The sequence below is a fragment of the Mobula birostris genome, chromosome 18 (assembly GCF_030028105.1).
Source record: "Mobula birostris isolate sMobBir1 chromosome 18, sMobBir1.hap1, whole genome shotgun sequence".
Lineage (NCBI taxonomy): Eukaryota > Metazoa > Chordata > Chondrichthyes > Myliobatiformes > Myliobatidae > Mobula > Mobula birostris.
In genome coordinates, this window is record NC_092387.1 from 26201798 (window position 1) to 26222998 (window position 21201).

The following is a 21201-nucleotide window of genomic DNA, read 5'->3' on the forward strand; positions in this document are numbered from 1 at the left end:
GGTGATGGTATGAGGACAGACCCATCCCATGTATATGTAGATGAGGGTACACCTACTAAGAAAGGAAGAAAATATTTCTAACTATCTCTCCCCTTTTGTTTTTACAAGTTCCTGCCACAGCATTGGTTTGTTCTGTTTTAATGCTTGTCTTGTGTTTTGTTGGATGTTGGACTTCTGTTGACCTGACCAAGCACTGATAACCTTGTGATTTGTGACAAAGATATTGTTTCAGAAGATGTACATTATGTGATGTGTGCTAATTGGGAATATGGCAAGCCAGTAAGTGTGAGGGAATGTTGTACACTTAAAGCGACTGGCCTCATACAACTTTTTCTTTGTGAACCAAATGCCAAATTGATTGTAATTTGACTCTTGTTCGCCCCGATCACAATGTAGTGTTCATAAATTTGTAAATCTTACTCATTCAATTTGAGTTGTCAACGGGATCTTGTTAACACCTAGCACCCCCTTAGGGATGAGGGCATATTTTAATGGGAATGTTGAGGTTAATCCTTGGATCTGTATAATTTTTCATATTTTAACAATTGTAATAATGTTATTTTAATTATCCATGGAACATTAATATATATTCTTTGGTTAAAGTAGAAGGAAGAATTCTGTGTCTCCAACCTGGTCAGACATTCAAGGGGTGGAATATCGGATATATTTGTCAAGTCAAAAACAATTCAACTCTTTCTGAAATTTGCAGCATGTGAAGTCTGTTAAATGCTGAGATAATCACGTAATCATTAGAATACAAATGTCTCTCTGGTTTAGGGCTTAATGTTATAATGTGTAGGCCGTAATGTACTTTTGAAAACCCAAGGAATATTGTGTGTCCAGACATGAGCGAACGAGGAAATGTCTAATTGATTTCTGACGACTGTCTTAATGGGCACGCGATGTGTTATTTGTTGTAAACAGGTGGAGTTAATGTAGGATTAAAAAGTTTGTTTGTCTCTGCGTGTTTCTGCGCTTGTGGATTATATTGGGCTGCTTTTTGGATTCTCTTTGGCCTTCAACCAGGGCCAGAAATCACAATCTGTGCCCAGGACCAGGCAATAGTTTCATGAGCAAGTCAGAAGCTGGAATTACCCCAACAGCAATAGCTGAGCGGCGAAGGAATCAGGAGTCCAGAAAGCTTTGTGACTTGCTATGTGACGTTTTGTGTTTTATTTGTGCTATTTATTTTATGATTATAAATTAGGATTAAGTTACTTTTCTGTGCTTGTACGCTTATTATCACCTCTCTTGAACACTCAATTTGTTGGGTCTGATTAATCCAGCTCATTACATTTTGCCTGTACTTTCTTGGAAGTTTGCAAGATTCAGCATGTCATCTGGAACTTTGATGAAGTTATATAGATGTGTGGCGAAGAACATATTGACTGGTGGTATCATGGCCTGGTATAGAAACACCATTGGCCTTGTATGGAAAAACCTACAAAACGTAGTAGATATGACCCAGTTCATTGCAGCCCGAAGTTCACCCCACTACTAAACACATCAACACAGAGAGCCCTGTCACAAGAAAACAGTACCTATCCTCAGGGCTCTCCAACACCCAGGTCACACTCTTTTCAACTTTGCTATCAGGAAAGAAGGCACAGGAGCCTCAGAACTCACACCACCAGGTTCAGGAACTGTTATTACCCCCCAGGCATCAAGCCCTTTAACTGGAGGGGACTCAACTTTACTCGCCCATTCATTGAACTGTTCCCACAGCCTGTAGTCACACTTTCAGGGACTCATCTCATGTTCTCAATATTTATTGCTTATTTATTATATTTTTTCTCTTTCTTGTTGTATTTGCAGGGTTTTTTTGTACATTGGTTGTTTGTCCCGTTGGGTGTGATCTTTCATTGATTTTTATTGTTTCTTGTAGTTACTGTGATTACCTGCAAGAAAATGAAACTCAGGGTTGTATATGGTGACGCATGTTCTTTGATAACAAATTTTTACTTTGAACTATGCTCATTCATCTTTCATACTGGAGAGTAGAGGCGGTAACAGGAGAGAGTGAGCAGTTTCAAGTTCCCGTGTGTCAAGATCTGTGAGGATCTAACCTGGTCCTAACACATTGATGTAGTCATAAAGAAGGCAAGACAGCAGCTATACTTTATTAGGCGTTTGAAGTGATTTAGCATGTCAACAAATACATACGAAAACTTCTATAGTTGTACCGTGGAAAGCATTCTGACAGGCTGCATCACTGTTTGGTATAGAGGAGCTACTGCACAGGACTGAAAGAAGCTGCAGAAGGTTGTAAATCTAGTCAGCTCCATCTTGGGCACTAGCCTACAAAGTACCCAGGACATCTTTAGGGAGTGGTGTCTCAGAAAGGCAGCGTCCATTATTAAAGACCTCCAGCACCCAGGGCATGCCCTTTTCTCACTGTTACCATCAGGTGGGAGATAAAGCAGCCTGAAGGCACACACTCAGTGATTGAGGAACAGCTTCTTCCCCTCTGCCATCAGATTCCTGAATGGACTTTGAAGCTTTGGACACTACCTCACTTTTTTAAAATATACAGTATTTCTGTTTTTTTCCTCATTTTTAAATAATCTATTCAATATGTAATGGATTTGTTCATTGTTTAATTTTATTTAATATTATATTTTCTCCCTCTCTGCTAGATTATGTATTGCATTGAACTGCTGCTGCTAAGTTAACAAATTTCACGTCACATGCCGGTGATGATAAACCTGATTCTGATTCATCGTTTGCTAGCACTAGGTAGCTAAACCCAAGCAGACTCGTAATGTTGCATTCAATCACCATGATTAGATAAATAGGCCAATGCAGATTCCAGCCTGACCTATGATGAAGAATAGAATCAAATATACATGCAAGTCATACTGTACAGGTTCCAGGTTCACATGAGGTAAAGCTGTTTTTTGCCCCTAGAGATACAACACAGTAGGAGACCTTCCTCGCCCAACAAGCCTGTGCCACCCAATTACATTCATGTGGCCAATTAACCTACTGACCTGTATGTCATTGGAATGTGACAGGAAACCCATGCAGTCACAGGGAGAATGTACAAAACTCCTTACAGACAGCGACAGGAATTGAACCCAGGTCACTGGTGCAATAATAGTGTTACGCTAACCACTATGCTACCAATACTGCCGTTGAGGTTGTCAAATCCCACCACATGGCAACTCTTAAGTATCATGTGACAAGATTGCAAAGCTAGTGGACATTAAGGAGCTGTTATATTTTAGAACCATGAAACTGTTAGCAGGTCTACTGACCTGCTTCATCAGAAGCCATAGATTTATTAAAGTATTTGTCATCATGAGCAATATTTCCCTTCTAGTTACTTAGGCATGTTGCATTTTGCTGTTTATGTCGAGTATGGACATCAATAGAATACTTCACCAGGCTGACTATTTCCAAAATGTTTACCAATAGTTTTAGAACTTCAGTGTTGCTGAGGTTTCAGTACCACTGACATTTGAAAATATGCATTTGGATTCTGTGGAGAGTTAATTTTTCAGATTGAAAACTTTTTGTCAGAACTTGAATTGCCAAAACAGAACACAGAAAAGTACTAATAATTTGTAGTAGATACTTCTGATTTTTTTAAAATTAGAAATGCAGCAGAGTAACAGGCCCTTTTACCCCGATGAGCCTTTGTCCAATTACTCCCATGTGACAAATTAACCTAATCCCTATGTCTTTGGGAACGTGGTAGAGAACCGGAACACAGAGGAAACGCTTGTATTTACAGGGAGAATGTACAAAACTCCTTACAGACAGTGGGGGAATTGAACCTGGGCTGCTGGTGCTACACCAGACACAATGGTTAGCATCAACATGATAGGCAAAGGGAATGCTTCTGTGCTGTATGACTCAGACTATGGATTCTGGCCTTGTTGGACAAGTTGCCTACTAGCTGAATGTGTGGTCCTGAAGATTTTTTAATATGCAGCCTTAGGCTAGGAATCATTTAAAACAGTACAATATATTTGGTAAAGGAACTACAGTAACTTGCTTCAGGTTGAAGATGGAAGTAATTCCTAGTTAGGCTAGCCACAATAATTAGCAGCATTAATCCTGCTGCAAATGAGAGATATGCAGATGTGTGTAGGGTAAGATGCAAGTAAAAATTTGAAATGATAGTTCAAGACAAAACATGATAACCAGGCTAAGTTTTACCATTTATTTCTACACAATGACACTGACACATTGACATACTGGAATTACAGCGATATCATTTCTCAACTGGAAAGGTATAGATACTCCATTTTGAAGAATTACCATAAAAAGTGAAAACAATGCAGACAATTACCTTCTAAGTAGCGTATGCAACAATGCAGTAGTTATTAAACACATTAACCTTTTCTTTGAAAAATTGCCCTTTTTAATTGGTTAACAGATTGCACTCTGCAGTCAGAAAGTGTAATTTCGGGGTTAGACAATACTATTAGAAGTATGGATGTAGTTGACCGTTTTAACCAAAACAACAGTATCAGGGTTATTAAGGTGATATATTATTTAACCTCAAAAGAATCACATTATAGATTCCCATAGTAATACTTTATCAACACGGTTCAAATAATTATTTACAAGATACTGGACATTAATTCTAGTTTTACAGTCTAGACAATGTTGTCAGAGATAACTTTCCTAATCTTCAGTACAAGTCCTATTAAAGCAAGATTAAAATAAACAAGTTTGCAAGTACTTTTGAATGATGGAAATAGTATAGCTGAATGACCAATGTTATTTACTAATGCTAGATAGTGCAACCCAATGAATTTTATTGTATACAATGCTTACATTTTTTGTTTCACTTAGCTAGTTTATTCGAACACAACTGTTCTTGGGTTCAGCCCAATTTAATTTCTATTATAGCACAGGTTTCCATGGAACACAAATCTCAATCAGCAAATGCCACCATGTTTATGGTCTGCAGTAAACGAGGAGAGAGGGATCCAGCTTTGAAATTTGTGATGAAATGTTCATCTTCAGAAAAGGAACTGGGTTTCATGACCAAAAAAATAAACTGGATGGGCATATGGGAAAGCACAAGTACTGGATGTAGGAGGAAAAGTACATAATGTGTATATATCTCATCTAAATGATAGGACTGGATCCAAATAAGTTATTCAAACTGGTCTACTAGAAGATGAGGCTATAAGGTTCTCAATGTAGTTAATTTTATTGGTAGAGTGTTAGAATCCCTGATGCAAAACAATACTTTGTCTTTTTTAAAGTTTAAGTATTAATTTACATAAATTAATTAACCAATAGTTTAAAAAGAATTGAAGGGTTTGCTGAGTTACTGGATGGTCACATGGGAAAGCACAAGTACTGAGTGTAGGAAGAAAATGCAAGTATATAATGCATTTAAACAGAACTGGGCAATGGAATGAAGAAACAACGAGAAACACAATTTTGCTGCTATTCGTATATAAAGCTTAATAGAATTGTGATCTATAATATTTTATAAAATTCCTAATGTAAACTGTCATGTATTCAGAAAGAAATAAAATTGACATTTACCTAAAGTACGGCTAATGTTCAAAGGATAGCAATTTTTTGAATGGCATGGGAGAAAACATATTTTGACTAAATTTTCAGTGCAGTAGTATTGAGATGCGTTTGTAGGAAAATTTTGTACATGACTGATTTGGAATATGGGATACTGTGATCATATTACTATGATTTAACTGTAGTGTAATTCATATTACTTATTTGTATCCTTATGAATTTTGTATTTGTATTGATGCAATTTATATAATATTAATAAAAATACTGAAAGAAAATTTTGGATTCTGTAAAACTCTGAAAAGAGTTTCTGTGAAAGGGGAGAAAGAACTTAATATGCTGATGATTTTTCCCCCAACTAGCAACAGATTGGAAATCTTACCCCACTGTGTCTGAAATTAACCACCTTTTAAAAACAGTGCTGATTGAAAATTTCTTTCACTGCAGGTATCCTTCAGCTGGTGAGAAATTGCTCTCATCAGCAGCTTGTACCAAAACCCTCCATCATCAATTTGGGTTATTTTATTTTAAATGCAGAAAACCATATGCAGTTTCCAGCAGATTATAAATGCAAGGGGCAAACAATTATTGAAAATACAGAAAAATAATAGCTTCTCTATACAGTTCATTGAGTTGTGCAATAATTCCTGTTTACTTGCAGAATATTAAGATGCTGGAAGGTACAGTATTGGTCCTAGTGATAAATAAATGGCTTTAGACTGCATATTTCATCCAAGGAAGTACTTTGTAAGCACCTGTCATTTTCAGATTATACAAAAGGAAACACAATATAACTATGGGGTGCTGGGGTTAAAAGATGACAGGAAAAAGTGCATTTAATTTTTAATTACCATGGCATAATGTTTTGTGCTTAGGTTGGAATAAAGTATATAGATTCTGAAGTACAATAAAAGGTGGTAATTTTTAATAAGTGTCATAATCAAGCTGTAGTAAGAATAGTGTGATCATTGAGGTTCATTCTAATTTTCACAATGAACATCTTACAATCACCAATTACTTCAATTATTTACATTTAATGAAATGCACCCAATGCAAAAATCAATCCTACAATTAAATCTATAGTGGCTGCATATGTTGTTATGGTAACATGCAGGAGTTCCCAGTTCATACGCCAGAACCAGAGGTAATTTATTTAACCATTGTATGATTCTACACAACTGAGAAATGTTAATCTTTTAAAGTGCTACAGAACTGTTGTATTCCATCACAAAATATTATATGATCATGATTCCCACTTCTACAAAGACAAAATTCTAAAGTGCTTGTCCTGTAAAAATAAAGTTAATAATTTTCTAGTATCACAAATGCAGAATTATCTAATGGCTCTGAAATAAACAATTCCACAATTTTCTGAGTTGGAAAGGAAAGTAGCCGACCAAGGCAGTGATTAACTTAAACGCATGGTGAGAGTTTATGTACAAACAAAATACTATTAAGCAAGTCTGAATCGCAATGCACTTTTCCTGTAGTTCATGGGTAAAAACAAGAAATAACAAATTCAAAGTGTGCATTTAATCTTGAACACCAGAATAGCTAACTATAATTCATGCTCCTACAACAATTTATACAACTGTACGAAGCCACAATCACCATAGTCACTGACCAGTTTAAATATTCTTATGTACATCTATACTTTAATTCAAAAAAATTAACCTTCTTATCTCAGATTATATTTACTGTACAAAATTAATTCACTATGTCCTTCCCAGGTACAGATTGCTTTTGATCTGAACACCATGGCAGCTCTGCAGATTAAAATCTCTTCATAATACTGATCAAAATTTAGAAATCTGTAAGAATGCAAAAATGGGAGCACATCCTTTGTATAATAGATTCCAAGTCAGTCTTCTATTTGTTATCCAAATGCTACCACAGACTGATTCAATTTATTGGCTTAACAGAGACCTTTGAACTTTGCAGCAACTTCCCTGAAGCAGTTAATAAGCACTTGCATTTTCTCCCTTATTAATTTAATGATGTATTGACTGACCATTGCCTGTGTCTTGGATGCCACATTTTCTTGCTGTTTGTACTTAGTTCAGTCCCTGAACTTTCTAATGATGAATTGGTTTCTAATACAGGTAGGTGCAATTGTATTTTTAATAAATTAAATAAGGTAAAATCCAACTTTACTAGAAGGTACCTTTACCCAATTAGATATTTATGATTCAGTCTCTACATAAGAAGCATGACGTTTACTGCCCTAGACCATTAGTCCCAACCCCATCATCTTACCCTATATATAGCATATCTTTCTATGGCCTTTCTCATTTGAAAGGAGTTAAGGGTGTATAAAACTCCAAAATAAGAATGGAAATAATATTCATTACTATAAATACATTGACTCTAAATGTGCTGTTCATCTCTTATTCCAATTGTTTTTTTTGGGGAAATTCTACAAAGATTATATGAAGATGCTTTAGTTAACATGAGTAAAAATGGTCATAGGCTAAACATAATCAGTACAGTTACAAATTAAGTGACAATAAGCAAAATGGTAGTTTCAAATTATGATCCCCTAGTCCAGCCTTCAGTTACATGCAAGGCAAAACCGAATTAAGTTGCCAACCAAGTTCCTGAGAAGTTAGACCAACATTAATGTTTAAAAAAATGACTTTGCAATTGATGAATTAGGCAGCAATATAAATTAAGTCTTTCAGATATGAGCAGCACTATTTAACTTAAAATATTAAGCAATAAAATGCTGCAAAATGCATAAAAAATTGCAACAAATTATTCTCCTTTTGCGTTGTCTGATCTGTTAGCTCAACAATGTAAGATCATATAAAGCAGCATTGGATTTTTACGCATTGTTATTCATTTGATACAAAATTTGAAATTAATGTATTCTACTTAACTTACAATGATTCTACCAGAAATTTAGAACTTAAGTATCTAATTAGGATATGTTAGGCACTTGGGGGAGAAATTCACTTTCAGTTGCTAGCTCTAAATGTGTGGAGGAGTTTGACAGTCACTTCCACTGACACCTGCACCTTCACATCCTGCAAGATCAGTGGAATTTGAAAAACAGTTGGACAATAAAACTGCTGGTAGACACTCCTGCACACGTTTAGTTCTGAAATCCAAGGACAATTTGATTCCTTTGCAACATTTTGTTGCATATGTAGAATGAACAGAACCTTGTGGAACTTTAGATACAGCTACCAAGTTATGATGACAAATGGATCATTTGAGGTTTTTTAAATTTTGCGCCAATACACTATCTCCATACTTTGGCTAATAATCTGCATTCTACAAATGAGCCTTGGGGTAATCACAACATTGATCTAAAATACCGCAGAAGTAATCAATACTGGGAGTGCTATGTGGGCAAGGAATTTTACTGTACTTGTCTGCAGAAATAATCTGGTGATCATTTTATTGGACTACCCTTATTACATTTGTGTGCATGATTTTTCTTTAAATCTTTAAATTGGAAGGATCCTATATCATCACAATTTCAATATCAATAACATCACATCTTTTAAAACTATTTTGCACATTTTTCTACAGTAACCATGACTTGTTTCTAGTGTACATCACAAATATTAGCTGCTTTCTGAACACCTGATCTCTGAACAATATTGACAAAATAAAACATGTTGCACTTTCCACCTGATCCTGAATCCAGGGGATGCGTTGTAAACCAACAAGGTGCATTAATGCAGGAAGCTTACATCTGGTTGTTGTACGCATAGTTGGGAGTGTCCGAGTATCCTGTGTACTGTGGGTTCTGCATGGACCCTTGGACTGCACCAACAGCTGCTTGCTGGGCTGCCTGTTGCACATGTGGGTTCTTCCATGCCCCAGTAGTCCATTCTTCTTGAGCTTTACTCATACTTCCTCCACTGCCACGATAATAATTGTGCACCTAGGACCAGAAACAATGTCAAGTTTAAATTAGTTATTTACAAGAGAGACAGGTAAGAAATTGAATTGAATTGCAACAAAGACAATTCATCATTAAAACCTGTGATTGTGAAAAGTCCATTTCATTTCCCCCTTTAACAAATCTTTCTATTTGCTTCAGCTGTCTGTCTTATCAGCCCACATTTTCCACTCACTTTTAAAGAAATTTCTCACAAATGTTCAATTTACTAATACATATTTTTCCACTTCCAATTTCTAACAATCCCAAAACAACGATCAGAAATAATGGTTAGAATGGAATAGAAATTCAAAGTTCAAAGTAAATTATCAAACTATACAGTGGCATCTAAAAGTTTGGGCACCCCAGTCAAAATTTCTGTTACTGTGAATAGTTAAATGAGTAGAAGATGAACTGATCTCCAAAAAATCATAAAGTTAAAGATGAAACACTCTTTTCAACATTTTAAGCAAGATTAGTGTATTATTTTTGTTTTGTACAATTTTAGAGTGAAAAAAGGAAAGGAGCACCATGCAAAAGTTTGGGGATCCCAAGAGATTTGAGCTCTCAGATAACTTTTACCAAGGTCTCAGACCTTAATTAGCTTGTTAGCTTGTTGAACAGTCATCATTAGGAAAGGCCAGGTGATGCAAATTTCAAAACTTTATAAATACCCTGACTCCTCAAACCTTGTCCCAACAATCAGCAGCCATGGGCTCCTCTAAGCAGCTGCCTAGCACTCTGAAAATTAAAATGAATGATGCCCACAAAGCAGGAAAAGGCGATAAGAAGATAGCAAAGTGTTTTCGGGTAGCTGTTTCCTTAATTTGTAATGTCATTAAGAAACAGCAGTTAACAGGAACGGTGGAGGTCAAGTTGGGGTCTGGAAGACCAAGAAAACCGTAGGATGCTCGTAGGATGCTAGAAAGGCAAATCAAAACCCCCGTTTGACTGCAAAAGACCCTCAGGAAGATTTAGCAGACTCTGGAGCGCTGGAGCACTGTTCTACTGTGCAGTGACACCTGCACAAACATAACCTCAATGGAAGAGTCAGCAGAAGAAAACCTTTCCTGCATCGTCACCACAAAATTCAGCATCAGAAGTTTGCAAAGGGACATCTAAACAAGCCTGATGCATTTTGGAAACAAGTCCTGTGGATTGATGAAGTTAAAATAGAACTTTTTCGCCGCAATGAGCAAAGGTATGTTTGGAGAAAAAAGGGTGCAGAATTTCATGAAAAGAACACCTCTCCAACTGTTAAGCACAAGGATGGATCAATCATGCTTTGGGCTTGTGTTGCAGCCAGCGGCACGGGGAACATTTCACTGGTAGAGGGAAGAATGAATTCAATTAAATACCAGCAAATTCTGGAAGCAAACATCACACCGTCTGTATAAAAGTTTAAGGTGAAAAGAGGATGGCTTCTACAACAGGATAATGATCCTAAACACACCTCAAAATCCACAATGGACTACCTCAAGAGGTGCAAGCTGAAGGATTTGCCATGGCCCTCACAGTCCCCCGACCTAAACATCATCGAAAATCTGTGGATAGATCTCCAAAGAGCAGTGCATGCAAGATGGCCCAAGAATCTCACAGAACTAGAAGGCTTTTGCAAGGAAGAATGGGTGAAAATGCCTGAAACAAGAATTGAAAGACTCCTAGCTGGCTACAGAAAGCGTTTACAAGCTGTGATACCTGTCAAAGGGGGTGTTACTAAGTACTGACCATGCAGGATGCCCAAACTTTTGCCTCAGGCCCCTTTTTTTGTTATTTTGAAACTGTAAAAGATTGAAATAAAAAAGTAATCTTGCTTAAAATATTAAAGAAATGTGTCATCTTTAACTTTATGCCTTTTGGAAATCAGGTCATCTTTTACTCACTTAGCTATTCACAGTAACAGAAATTTTGACCGGGGTGCCCAAACTTTTGCATGCCACGGTATATGTCACCATATACAACTTTAAGATTAGTTTTCTTGTGGGCATACTCAGTAAATCCAAGAAAAAAATAATTGAAGGACTACACACAACAGGATGGAAAAAACACCATTGTGCAAAAGACAACAAACTGCACAAATACAAGCAAAAACAAATAAGCAAGCAATAAATATTGCGAACACAAGATGAGTCCTTGAAAGTGAGTCCATATGTTGTGGGATAGGTCCATAGGTTGTTCAGTGATGGTGAGTGAAGTTATCCCCACTGGTTCAAAAGCTGATGGTTGAGGGGTAATAACTGTACTTAAACCTGGTGAAGGCACCAGTCCTTTCTTCCTGATGGCAGCCACAAAAAGAAAGCATAGTCAGGTGGTGGGAATCCTTGATGATGGATGCTTTTTTTCCTGCAACAGTGCTCTGTGCATATGTGCTCAGTTGTGGGGAGGGCTTTACCTGTGATGGAATGGGCCATATCGACCATTTGTTTTTGTAGGATTTTCCATTCAAGGGCATTGGCGTTTCCATACCAAGCCGTGATGCAACCAGTCAATACACTCTCCACCACACATCTACAGAAGTTGGTCAAAGTTTTAGATGTCATGCCAAATCTTTGCAAACTTCAAAGGTAGAGGCGATGCCTTGCCTTTTTCATAATAATTGCACTTACTTGCTGGGTCCAGGACAGATCCTCAAATGATAACACACTGAGGAATTTAAAGTTGCTGATCCTCTCCACATTTGATTCTCTCTTGAGGAGTGGCTCATGGACCTTAGTTTCTCCTCCTGAAGTTAATGATCAGTTCCTTGGTCTTGCTGACATTGAGTGAGAGGTGGTTATTGTGGCACCACTCAGTCAAGTTTTCAATCTCCCTCTGATATGCTAACCAAATGAAAAGTTCTTTCTTCTATCAGCATACTTGTCAACAGACCTCTTAGCTTTAATACTCTACTAAAATAAGTAAGCATAGTTGCAACACAGTACAGGGAATCTTCAGATAATTTTCAAAAGAACTATTTGTCTAGAATGGATAGCTGAAGCTCAGGGGTATCTTAATCAAGAGATCCATTTTTTAATAAATTAACTGACTGAAATAATAACATTAAAGCTAAAAACAATAAAAGTAATTTTCTATTTGTTACAAAACGCATGAGTGATAATAAATTAACATTTGGGTAACTTGAAAGGATCTTTATTTTATGTTCATGAACTGGAAGCATTCCTCTGTACCTGCTGCTTGAGAGCACACAGTGTTGGGTTAAAGCACGACTCGAAGCACGAGATTTGCAATGTGTGATGTAGAGAGAATTCTCCCCAAATGTGATAAAACCAAAAGGCAGTGTACTGTCCAAATAAAAGTTGCATTTTAAACTAGCACTCAGCTGGTAGCCAATTTAAATGCCATTAACTCATTGGAATAACATTGAGTTCTTAGCTTCCTCACTGTGTAGAGTTGATGTGTTCTTTGTGTATTAAGCACAGGTTAACTGCAGCTCAGCTACCGAAACCATCTGATCACACACTTCATAATGATGCAAACAGCCTATAAAAGGTTCAGAAAAGAGTGCTTCAAAAACAGATCCAGAGATTTCAGCTTTAAGCTTAGAGTGGCAAAGCTTGGAGTTGGAGGAAACAACATAACTAAAATGAGACTTGAAAGATGTACAACATCATGAGAGGATTGACAGGAAGCTCTTCCCTTTAGCAGATGGTTCAAAGACTAGGAATCATAGATTTAAAACTATGGGCAAAAGATTACAGGGGAATACCATGATTTTTTCTGGAAGATTTACCTAGAGAATAGTTATAATCTAGGATGAATAATAACTGAAAACTTTGCAAAAGGAATTGTATGTGCATTTGGGAAAATAATTTGCAGAGAGCCAGGATAAGACAAATGGCACTGACTCACTGCCTTCACCATGAAAGTAATATACTGCAGTGAAGTGCTGTAACAAATCCATGATTTAGAATTGTGCAATACCTTTTCAAGAGAAAACAGACAAAATGGAGCTAAACATTTGGAGACATCCTGGCCATTTTAGGGAAGTTTAGGCAAGGCACTTGACACAGAATGTAGACAGGTTGCAGCACAGAAAGAAACCTTAGGTGGTTCCTAAGGTTGGTCACAATTTGTTTAATGCAGCTCTTATAACACTGTTTGACATTTAGTAAAGAGTCTATAGTGAAGGGCTGGATCAATCCCAAATGGTTTTATTTAAACAGCCATCTCTTATCCTGAAAAGGGAACAATTATTGTGGGTTTGTATTTTTTCATTAACTGAATCGTACAACATTTCAGCAAATCCAATGTGCCTCAACAACACTAAATTCATAAGTTATTTTTAATTTCTGCACTGCATTTATATTTTGCCATTTCTGTTGAAGACTTGAATATACAGAAGCCTGATATTGGTAATGTGTAGATCTAACTAAAGCACTCTAATACTGACCTATGTTGTTCCAAGCTGTATTAACCTTTATCTCTGCTGTAAACTTCAAATGATCTTTTTACATTGAAGGGCTTAGTGCAAGATACAAGAAATTATTTACATCAAACATTCCATGGCTTACTAATTGCTGGAAAACAGCATCATAATTCTCATGTCAAAGAGCCCAAGAATAGAAAAGATGCAGCCATAGAGTATTGTGGACATTAAACTGAAAATTAATTAGAGAACATGACTTTTGTTTACACTGGCAACAAAAGTAATGATATCTTAATTGAATTCACCAGAATGTGACAGCTGCACTCATTAGGTGTTCTGCAATGAACCATTATTCTAATTAATCATACACAATGAATAGCTCTGGATTGCAAAAGTTCCTGACGAAATTAAACTACTTTTTTTGTTTCCACAAAGTATAAACAATGGGAAGGTTTTGAAAGAGTGTGACAAAAATTAAAATTAGTTACTTCCTTGAAGACATTTAAAAAAAACAGGTTCCTGGAAGACAGATGTAAACTAGACTCACTCATTTACTTCCCTCCCCATTGCTATCCAAAGTCACACAAACTATTAGAAACTGAATGTCAAGGGTTTGAACTGCAGCTCTTCATTAAAGAAATTTTCGGGAGAATGCAGAAACAAGTGGGTGTGACATCGTAGAGTAGAGGTTAGTATAACACTATTACAACATCCAGCTTCAATTCTGCCACTGTCTGCAAGGACTTTCTACACTCTCCCTGTGACCGCGTGGGTTTCTTCCGGGTGCTCTGGTTTCCTCCCACATTTCAGTGCTGTATGGGTTAAAAGGTTAATTGGTCACATGGATGTAACTGGGCAGCAGAGTCTTCTTGGGCTGGGAGAGCTTGTTACCATGCTGTATTTCTAAATAAAAAAAGGCATGCAAGACCTACAAAAATGCAGATTTCAACATGCACCTGTCTCTCAGTTCCAGTGACCCAGGTCCATTCCTGACCTATAGTGCTCTCTCTGTGGAGCACGCATATTCTTCCAGCGACACACCGCCTTTTCCACCACATCCTCCCACCTCCTCAGTGCTCCCATTGCCATTCAAGTGCAGGGTGGAAGATTAGGAAATGTGCACACACCTGGCTGATACACTATAGGAAGGATGTGACCACACTGGAGAAATTTACCAGGACATTGCTAAAATGAAGTGTTTTACTTTTGAGGAGAGATGGAAAAAGCTGGGTTTGTCTTTGAGGCAGCTGAGGCTGGAGGGAGATCAAGGAATACAAAATTTACAAGCATAGATATGGTGGACAGTAGAGTTTATTCCATCATGTAGAAGTTTACAGCAGAGGGCACAGGTTAAGGGTAAGGGGCAAGTGGTTTAGAGGAAACTCAAAGAAGAACTTTTCACCCAGAGCATGGTTGAACTCTAAAACATGCAACCTAACTGTTTGGTGGAGGTAGGTATTCACAACATTTTAGTAGTATCCAGTGTACACCTGCATCAACAGGCAGAAAAGGCTACAGAAAAGTACTGGTAAATGAAACAGTGTAATAGTTATTTTAAGGATATAGTGAACTAGAAGTTTTGTTTCTGTGCTTCATGATCGTGACTCTTAATTGGCCACTGTAAACTGCTCTTACTGTGTAGGCGAGTCATAGACTCTGAGGGAGGTTGATAGCATTTCAGGAAGAATAATGGGATCAGTGTAAGGGGCTAATAATAGTACAGATTCCATGGGCCAAAGGGCCAATTTCTGTGCAGTATATCCTTATAACAAATTCAACGTTAACAGAAACACGAGAAAACCTGCAGATGCTAGAAATTCAAGGAACACACACAAAATGCCAGTGGAACGCAGCAGGCCAGGCAGCATCTATAGGAAGAAGTACAGTCAACAAAGGGTCTTGACCCGAAACGTCAACTGTACTTCTTCCAAAAGATGCTGCCTGGCCTGCTGCGTTCCACCAGCATTTTGTGTGTTGCTTCAATGTTAACAGAACCCAGTTTCATGATTACACAGATCTCCTTTGACTCAATCAGCTAAGAGATTGCCGTCCAGCTTCAAAGCAAATGCTTCAGAAGCAGACATTTGATCGACGTGACAGTCCAAAGCAAACACAAAACAGCTCTACACAAACAGCCTGCAGCTAAAAATCTTGAAATGTAACTTCGTACGTGTAAGGAAGTTTATAGAAAAAGATGCATTTCCTGATCAGAGAATCTGACAGCTGCTAAATGGTTGAGAAAATAAGCAAAACACTTAAATAATTAGCTTTAATATCTTACACCTCTGACTTTATAAACACTTTTTGTTTTACAACAATGATTACTGGCTGGAGAATTGGGTCTGTGGTTGATAATGATTGTGGAAGCAAGAGCTGAAATAATATCCTCTAGACAACTGACATTTCTGCATGCTACATTACTTCACCTTTGCACATTTATATTGTAATGTTCAATCATTTTCCACAGCCAATTCCCTGAAGAAATTATCTATGCTTCCTCTTCAAACAAATATTAAAGAATGCCAATTTAAATCTATTTCTATTATCTCAACTATCAAGATATCCAACCTTCTAACCATAATCAAGAGGCAAGTGAAAACCTCATCCATTCTTTTATTATCTCCATTTGGAATTGTTTCAATGAAGTCCACACTGGTTCTCAAAAATCACTCCTTGTAGTACTTTATTTAAGATGCATTAAATCTCAATCATCCAAAACCCTCCCCAACCATCCATCCTGATGGAGTTGCAGCTCCCTGCATCCAATCAAAAATAGAAATCCTTATCCTTGCAAACTTCTTTTACGATAACCATAGATCTTCCTGACCCTACTACATAGAGAGACCATGGGAACATGGCAGTTAGCATAACGATTGTAGCTCAATTCCTGCTGCTGTTTGTAAGGAGTTTGTACATTCTCCCCATGACTGTGTGGGTTTCCTCCAGATGCTCCAGTTTCCTCCCACATTGCAAAGCTGTACAGGTCAGCTGTAGGCATGCTATGTCAGTGCTGGAAGCATGGTGACACTTGTGGGCTACCCCCAGCACATTCTCAGACTGTGTTGATCATTGAAGGAAACAATACATTTCATGTATGTTTCAAAGTAGGTGACAAAGCTACTCTCATGTGCATCAACTATTCTGCCTCAAGATCCATGTCACCATTGGGTACCAGAACACATTATTAATATTGCCTAAAATCAAATGTTTCAATGGCACATTTATTGTGGAAGTAGGCATTTGTTGATCATCTTTAGAATTGTAGAAACCTGATGCAATTTCAAAAGTTCAAAAGAATGTACAAAAACTCAAATTTCACATTTTCTATTGTACTGTTCAAAATTAATCCCTCACTCCCTCTCTCAGACTAGGATACACCCAAAATACTCCCTTCACGTGCATCCCTCCTCATTCCTCCTAATACACTAGTGTGAAGTATCATATAGGATATTGTATTTGGCAATTCAAATTGGATGTGAATGTGTCACAAGCAAGTAGTGGCATGTTATACGTTATAAGAATCCCAGTTTAAACACAAGGATATAGTCTACCATTGTAAAATATGGTGTCAGATAGAAGATATCCATGTTACAAAAAAGAATGTATATTTCAGTACAATCAACAAGGATGAAGAAAGAGTGATAAGAAAAATAGAAAAGGAAGTGAAACCATTCAATATTACTAACAGCGTTTGTTAAAAATATTCCTTTTTTCAAACACATTAGTTCTGAGGAGCTAGAAGCCAATATTCCTGCCCAATCAAGTAAGCTTTACCTTGGTCAGTGCGATGAAAGACAGCACGGCTACAGCTGTAAACATTATAGTTGGAATCAGCATCACAATCGCTGAGCCAACATTTGTCCCAAAGAAGGAAATGGTTGCTATCCAGCCACTGCCAGGAAAAAACAAAACATTAGCTTTCAGTGATGGAGTGATTATTATTTTTAATAACAGTACCCCAAGCAAAGATAAATACACTCAGTGGCCATCAGGTACACCGGCTCATTAATACAAATATCTAATCAGTCAATCATATGGCAGCAACTCAATGTCTAAAAACATGCAGGCATGATCACAGAGGTTTAGTTGATATTCAGACCAAACATCAGAGTGGGAAAAAAATGTGGTCCAAGTGATTTTGACCATGAATGAATGTTGGTTCCAGACAGGGTGGTTTGAGTATTTCAAAAAAATGCTGATTTCTTGGGATTTTTATACAAACAGTCTCTGTAGTTTACAGGGAATGGTGCAGAAAAACAAAACATCCAGTAAGTGGCTGTTTGGTGGGTGAAAACACTTTTGTTAATGAGGGACCAGAGGAGAATGGCCAGACTGGTTCAAACTGACAGGAAATTAAATAACCACACATTGGTGTGTAGATCATCTCTGAAGTGGATGGGCTATAGCAGCATAAGACCGCGAACATACTCAGTGGCCACTTTATTAGGTACAGTAGACACCCAAAGAACCACTGAATGATTAATTTAATCAGTTCTCTTGCCTAACTGACCTCTTCTATAGTGCATCAGGTTTCAAGCTTTGGTGATACATATCCTGTATTAATGGTGTATGGTCTGGGATAGCAGATTGTATCCAGGAGTTTTTACTTCCCACTCTGTACTGAGAGCTACAGATCACATTTCAGTGGAATACGCAGGTATGGGCCATGTTAGTCACTCCCTCAGTCAGCTGAATGAGGCAGAATTGGCCTCAATACAACAAGACCAATGACATGTAAATCAAAATTGCTATCAAAGTAGAAGCTACAGCTTTTAATGTCAAATAAAATGAAAGCTTTAAAAAAAACAAACCACCCCACAGAATCAAAAACATTAATTTTATATCATTCCTATATAGAAAGTAGTGTAAACTGGACAATTCTTCCTGCAGAGAAAATAAAACAATACTCAAGGATGCTATTAATGAACAGGTGAACATTAAAACAGATACAATATTCTTCATGGAACACAGGCTTTAGAGCTTTTGCAATGAGTAACACCGATATGATTTAATTCACAACATGCAAATTTGGTAAGCAGAAACAGCTGCACTAATAAAAGTTAGGTCATTTATTTGCTGCTAGCAATATTCTCTAACATTAAACTATGCCTTGCATTTTTGACAAAAATCAGCTCACTTAATCTTCCCCTCAGATTGGAATATAGCCAAGGATTTATTTAGAACATCATTTTCATGAGGAATAAAGTACACACTTTTTATGCAGTTTGATTTCTTTTTAAAAAAATCTACCACATAAAGTAATTTAAAAAATGATGGATTTGTCAAATGATATTTGTCATATCTGTTATCTGTCAAGTAGGGTGCTGTGCACAATTCTGATTTGATGGAGGCAGACGTGAGAGCACGGAGGAACATCTGGTGAAACTTCTGAAATGCCTGTTTCACTGTCGCTGCTACCATGTGATCCGAAATCTCCGGAGGGGAAGGCCCCGAGTCCTCGGCTTTACTTATTGCTCAGCGGCCGGGGCGGGGTCGAAGCACTTGGCAGAGATGGTGCTCGATGTCGGAGGGCTGGACGGAGGCTCAAAGTTTTTGGGCGGACTCAGAGTCGGCTGTGGTCGGATGCTTCCAGGATGCTGCATCGGCAAGTTTGCGGTGCTGGAGGATCATGGCAGGGAGAGTTTCTCTCTTCTACCGTCTGCGTGGGATGTTGGGGCTATCGGGACTTTGAGACTTACCGTGCCCATGGTCTGCTCTTATCAAATTAAGATATTACTTTGCACTGTATTGAGTAAGGCAGCAGGAGTATTGAGGCAGCGGGAGTATTTAAAAGAGAGCAGTTTGTGGAAGTCAAGCAACACACATCAAAGTTGCTGGTGAACGCAGCAGGCCAGGCAGCATCTCTAGGAAGAGGTGCAGTCGACGTTTCAGGCCGAGACCCTTCGTCAGGACTAACTGAAGGAAGAGTGAGTAAGGGATTTGAAAGTTGGAGGGGGAGGGGGAGATCCAAAATGATAGGAGAAGACAGGAGGGGGAGGGATGGAGCCAAGAGCTGGACAGGTGATTGGCAAAAGGGGATACGAGAGGATCATGGGACAGGAGGTCCGGGAAGAAAGACGGGGGGGGGGGGACCCAGAGGATGGGCAAGAGGTATATTCAGAGGGACAGAGGGAGAAAAAGGAGAGTGAGAGAAAGAATGTGTGCATAAAAATAAGTAACAGATGAGGCAACACTTCACCTGTGAGTCGACTGGGGTGATATACTGCGTCCGGTGCTCCCGATGTGGCCTTCTATATATTGGCGAGACCCGACGCAGACTGGGAGACCGCTTTGCTGAACATCTACGCTCTGTCCGCCAGAGAAAGCAGGATCTCCCAGTGGCCACACATTTTAATTCCACATCCCATTCCCATTCTGACATGTCTATCCACGGCCTCCTCTACTGTAAAGATGAAGCCACACTCAGGTTGGAGGAACAACACCTTATATTCCGTCTCGGTAGCCTCCAACCTGATGGCATGAACATCGACTTCTCTAACTTCCGCTAGGCCCCACCTCCCCCTCGTACCCCATCTGTTACTTATTTTTATGCACACATTCTTCCTCTTACTCTCCTTTTTCTCCCTCTGTCCCTCTGAATATACCTCTTGCCCATCCTCTGGGTCCACCCCCCCCCCTTGTCTTTCTTCCCGGACCTCCTGTCCCATGATCCTCTCGTATCCCCTTTTGCCAATCCCTGTCCAGCTCTTGGCTCCATCCCTCCCCCTCCTGTCTTCTCCTATCATTTTGGATCTCCCCCTCCCCCTCCAACTTTCAAATCCCTTACTCACTCTTCCTTCAGTTAGTCCTGACGAAGGGTCTCGGGCTGAAACGTCGACTGCACCTCTTCCTAGAGATGCTGCCTGGCCTGCTGCGTTCACCAGCAACTTTGATGTGTGTTGCTTGAATTTCCAGCATCTGCAGAATTCCTGTTAGTTTGTGGAAGTCGGTCATTTTCTTCGGCAGTTGAACGGGGCAGGACTGCGTAAGCGTGTGTAAGTCGGCCCGTGAGGCAGCGGAGGTATTTAAAAGAGAGCAGTTTGACGGAGCGGGCGACGTTGTACCAGGCGCAGAGTGGTGGGAGATGGAGTAGGAAGGCTTTGTCTCGAGAGGCTTCGGCGAGCAGGGGTTGAGGACAAGCTTCACTCCAAGTGAGGTAAGGCCAGGTAAGTTCCTTTAAAAGGAGAACGGTCTGCAGCGGTATTTTATTTGAAGCAAGGAAGGCAGCGAGTCTGTAGCTCATTAAGTAAGCTAGGGCAGTAGCAATAGTTGTCTTAACAACTCCGAAGGAAAGAGCGGCACCACTGCACAGACGCGTGACGTCAGCCGGATGAGCGCCGAGTGTTTAAAAAAGAGGACCTCCCTATCCAGCGGGCAGCGGAGTGAGTGGTAGCAGAGTGAAAGGGCTTTGGCTGAAGTGAGGAGGGACTGAGGAGGAGCTTGC

The 21201-nt window shown here is 38.7% G+C and overlaps 1 protein-coding gene across 1 annotated transcript in view; it reads right to left on the reverse strand.

Moving 5' to 3' along the window:
- Nucleotides 1-4153: 4153 nt before the first annotated feature.
- The window catches only part of LOC140212010 (secretory carrier-associated membrane protein 5), a 69386-nt gene continuing 52338 nt past the window's right edge, over nucleotides 4154-21201 (reverse strand). The window contains exons 6-7 of the mRNA XM_072282366.1: nucleotides 17532-17649; nucleotides 4154-9394 (exon numbers count right to left, since the gene is read on the reverse strand). Coding sequence (XP_072138467.1) covers nucleotides 9197-9394; nucleotides 17532-17649 — 316 coding nt within the window. The 3' untranslated portion in view covers nucleotides 4154-9196. The remainder of the gene's footprint in view (nucleotides 9395-17531; nucleotides 17650-21201) is intronic.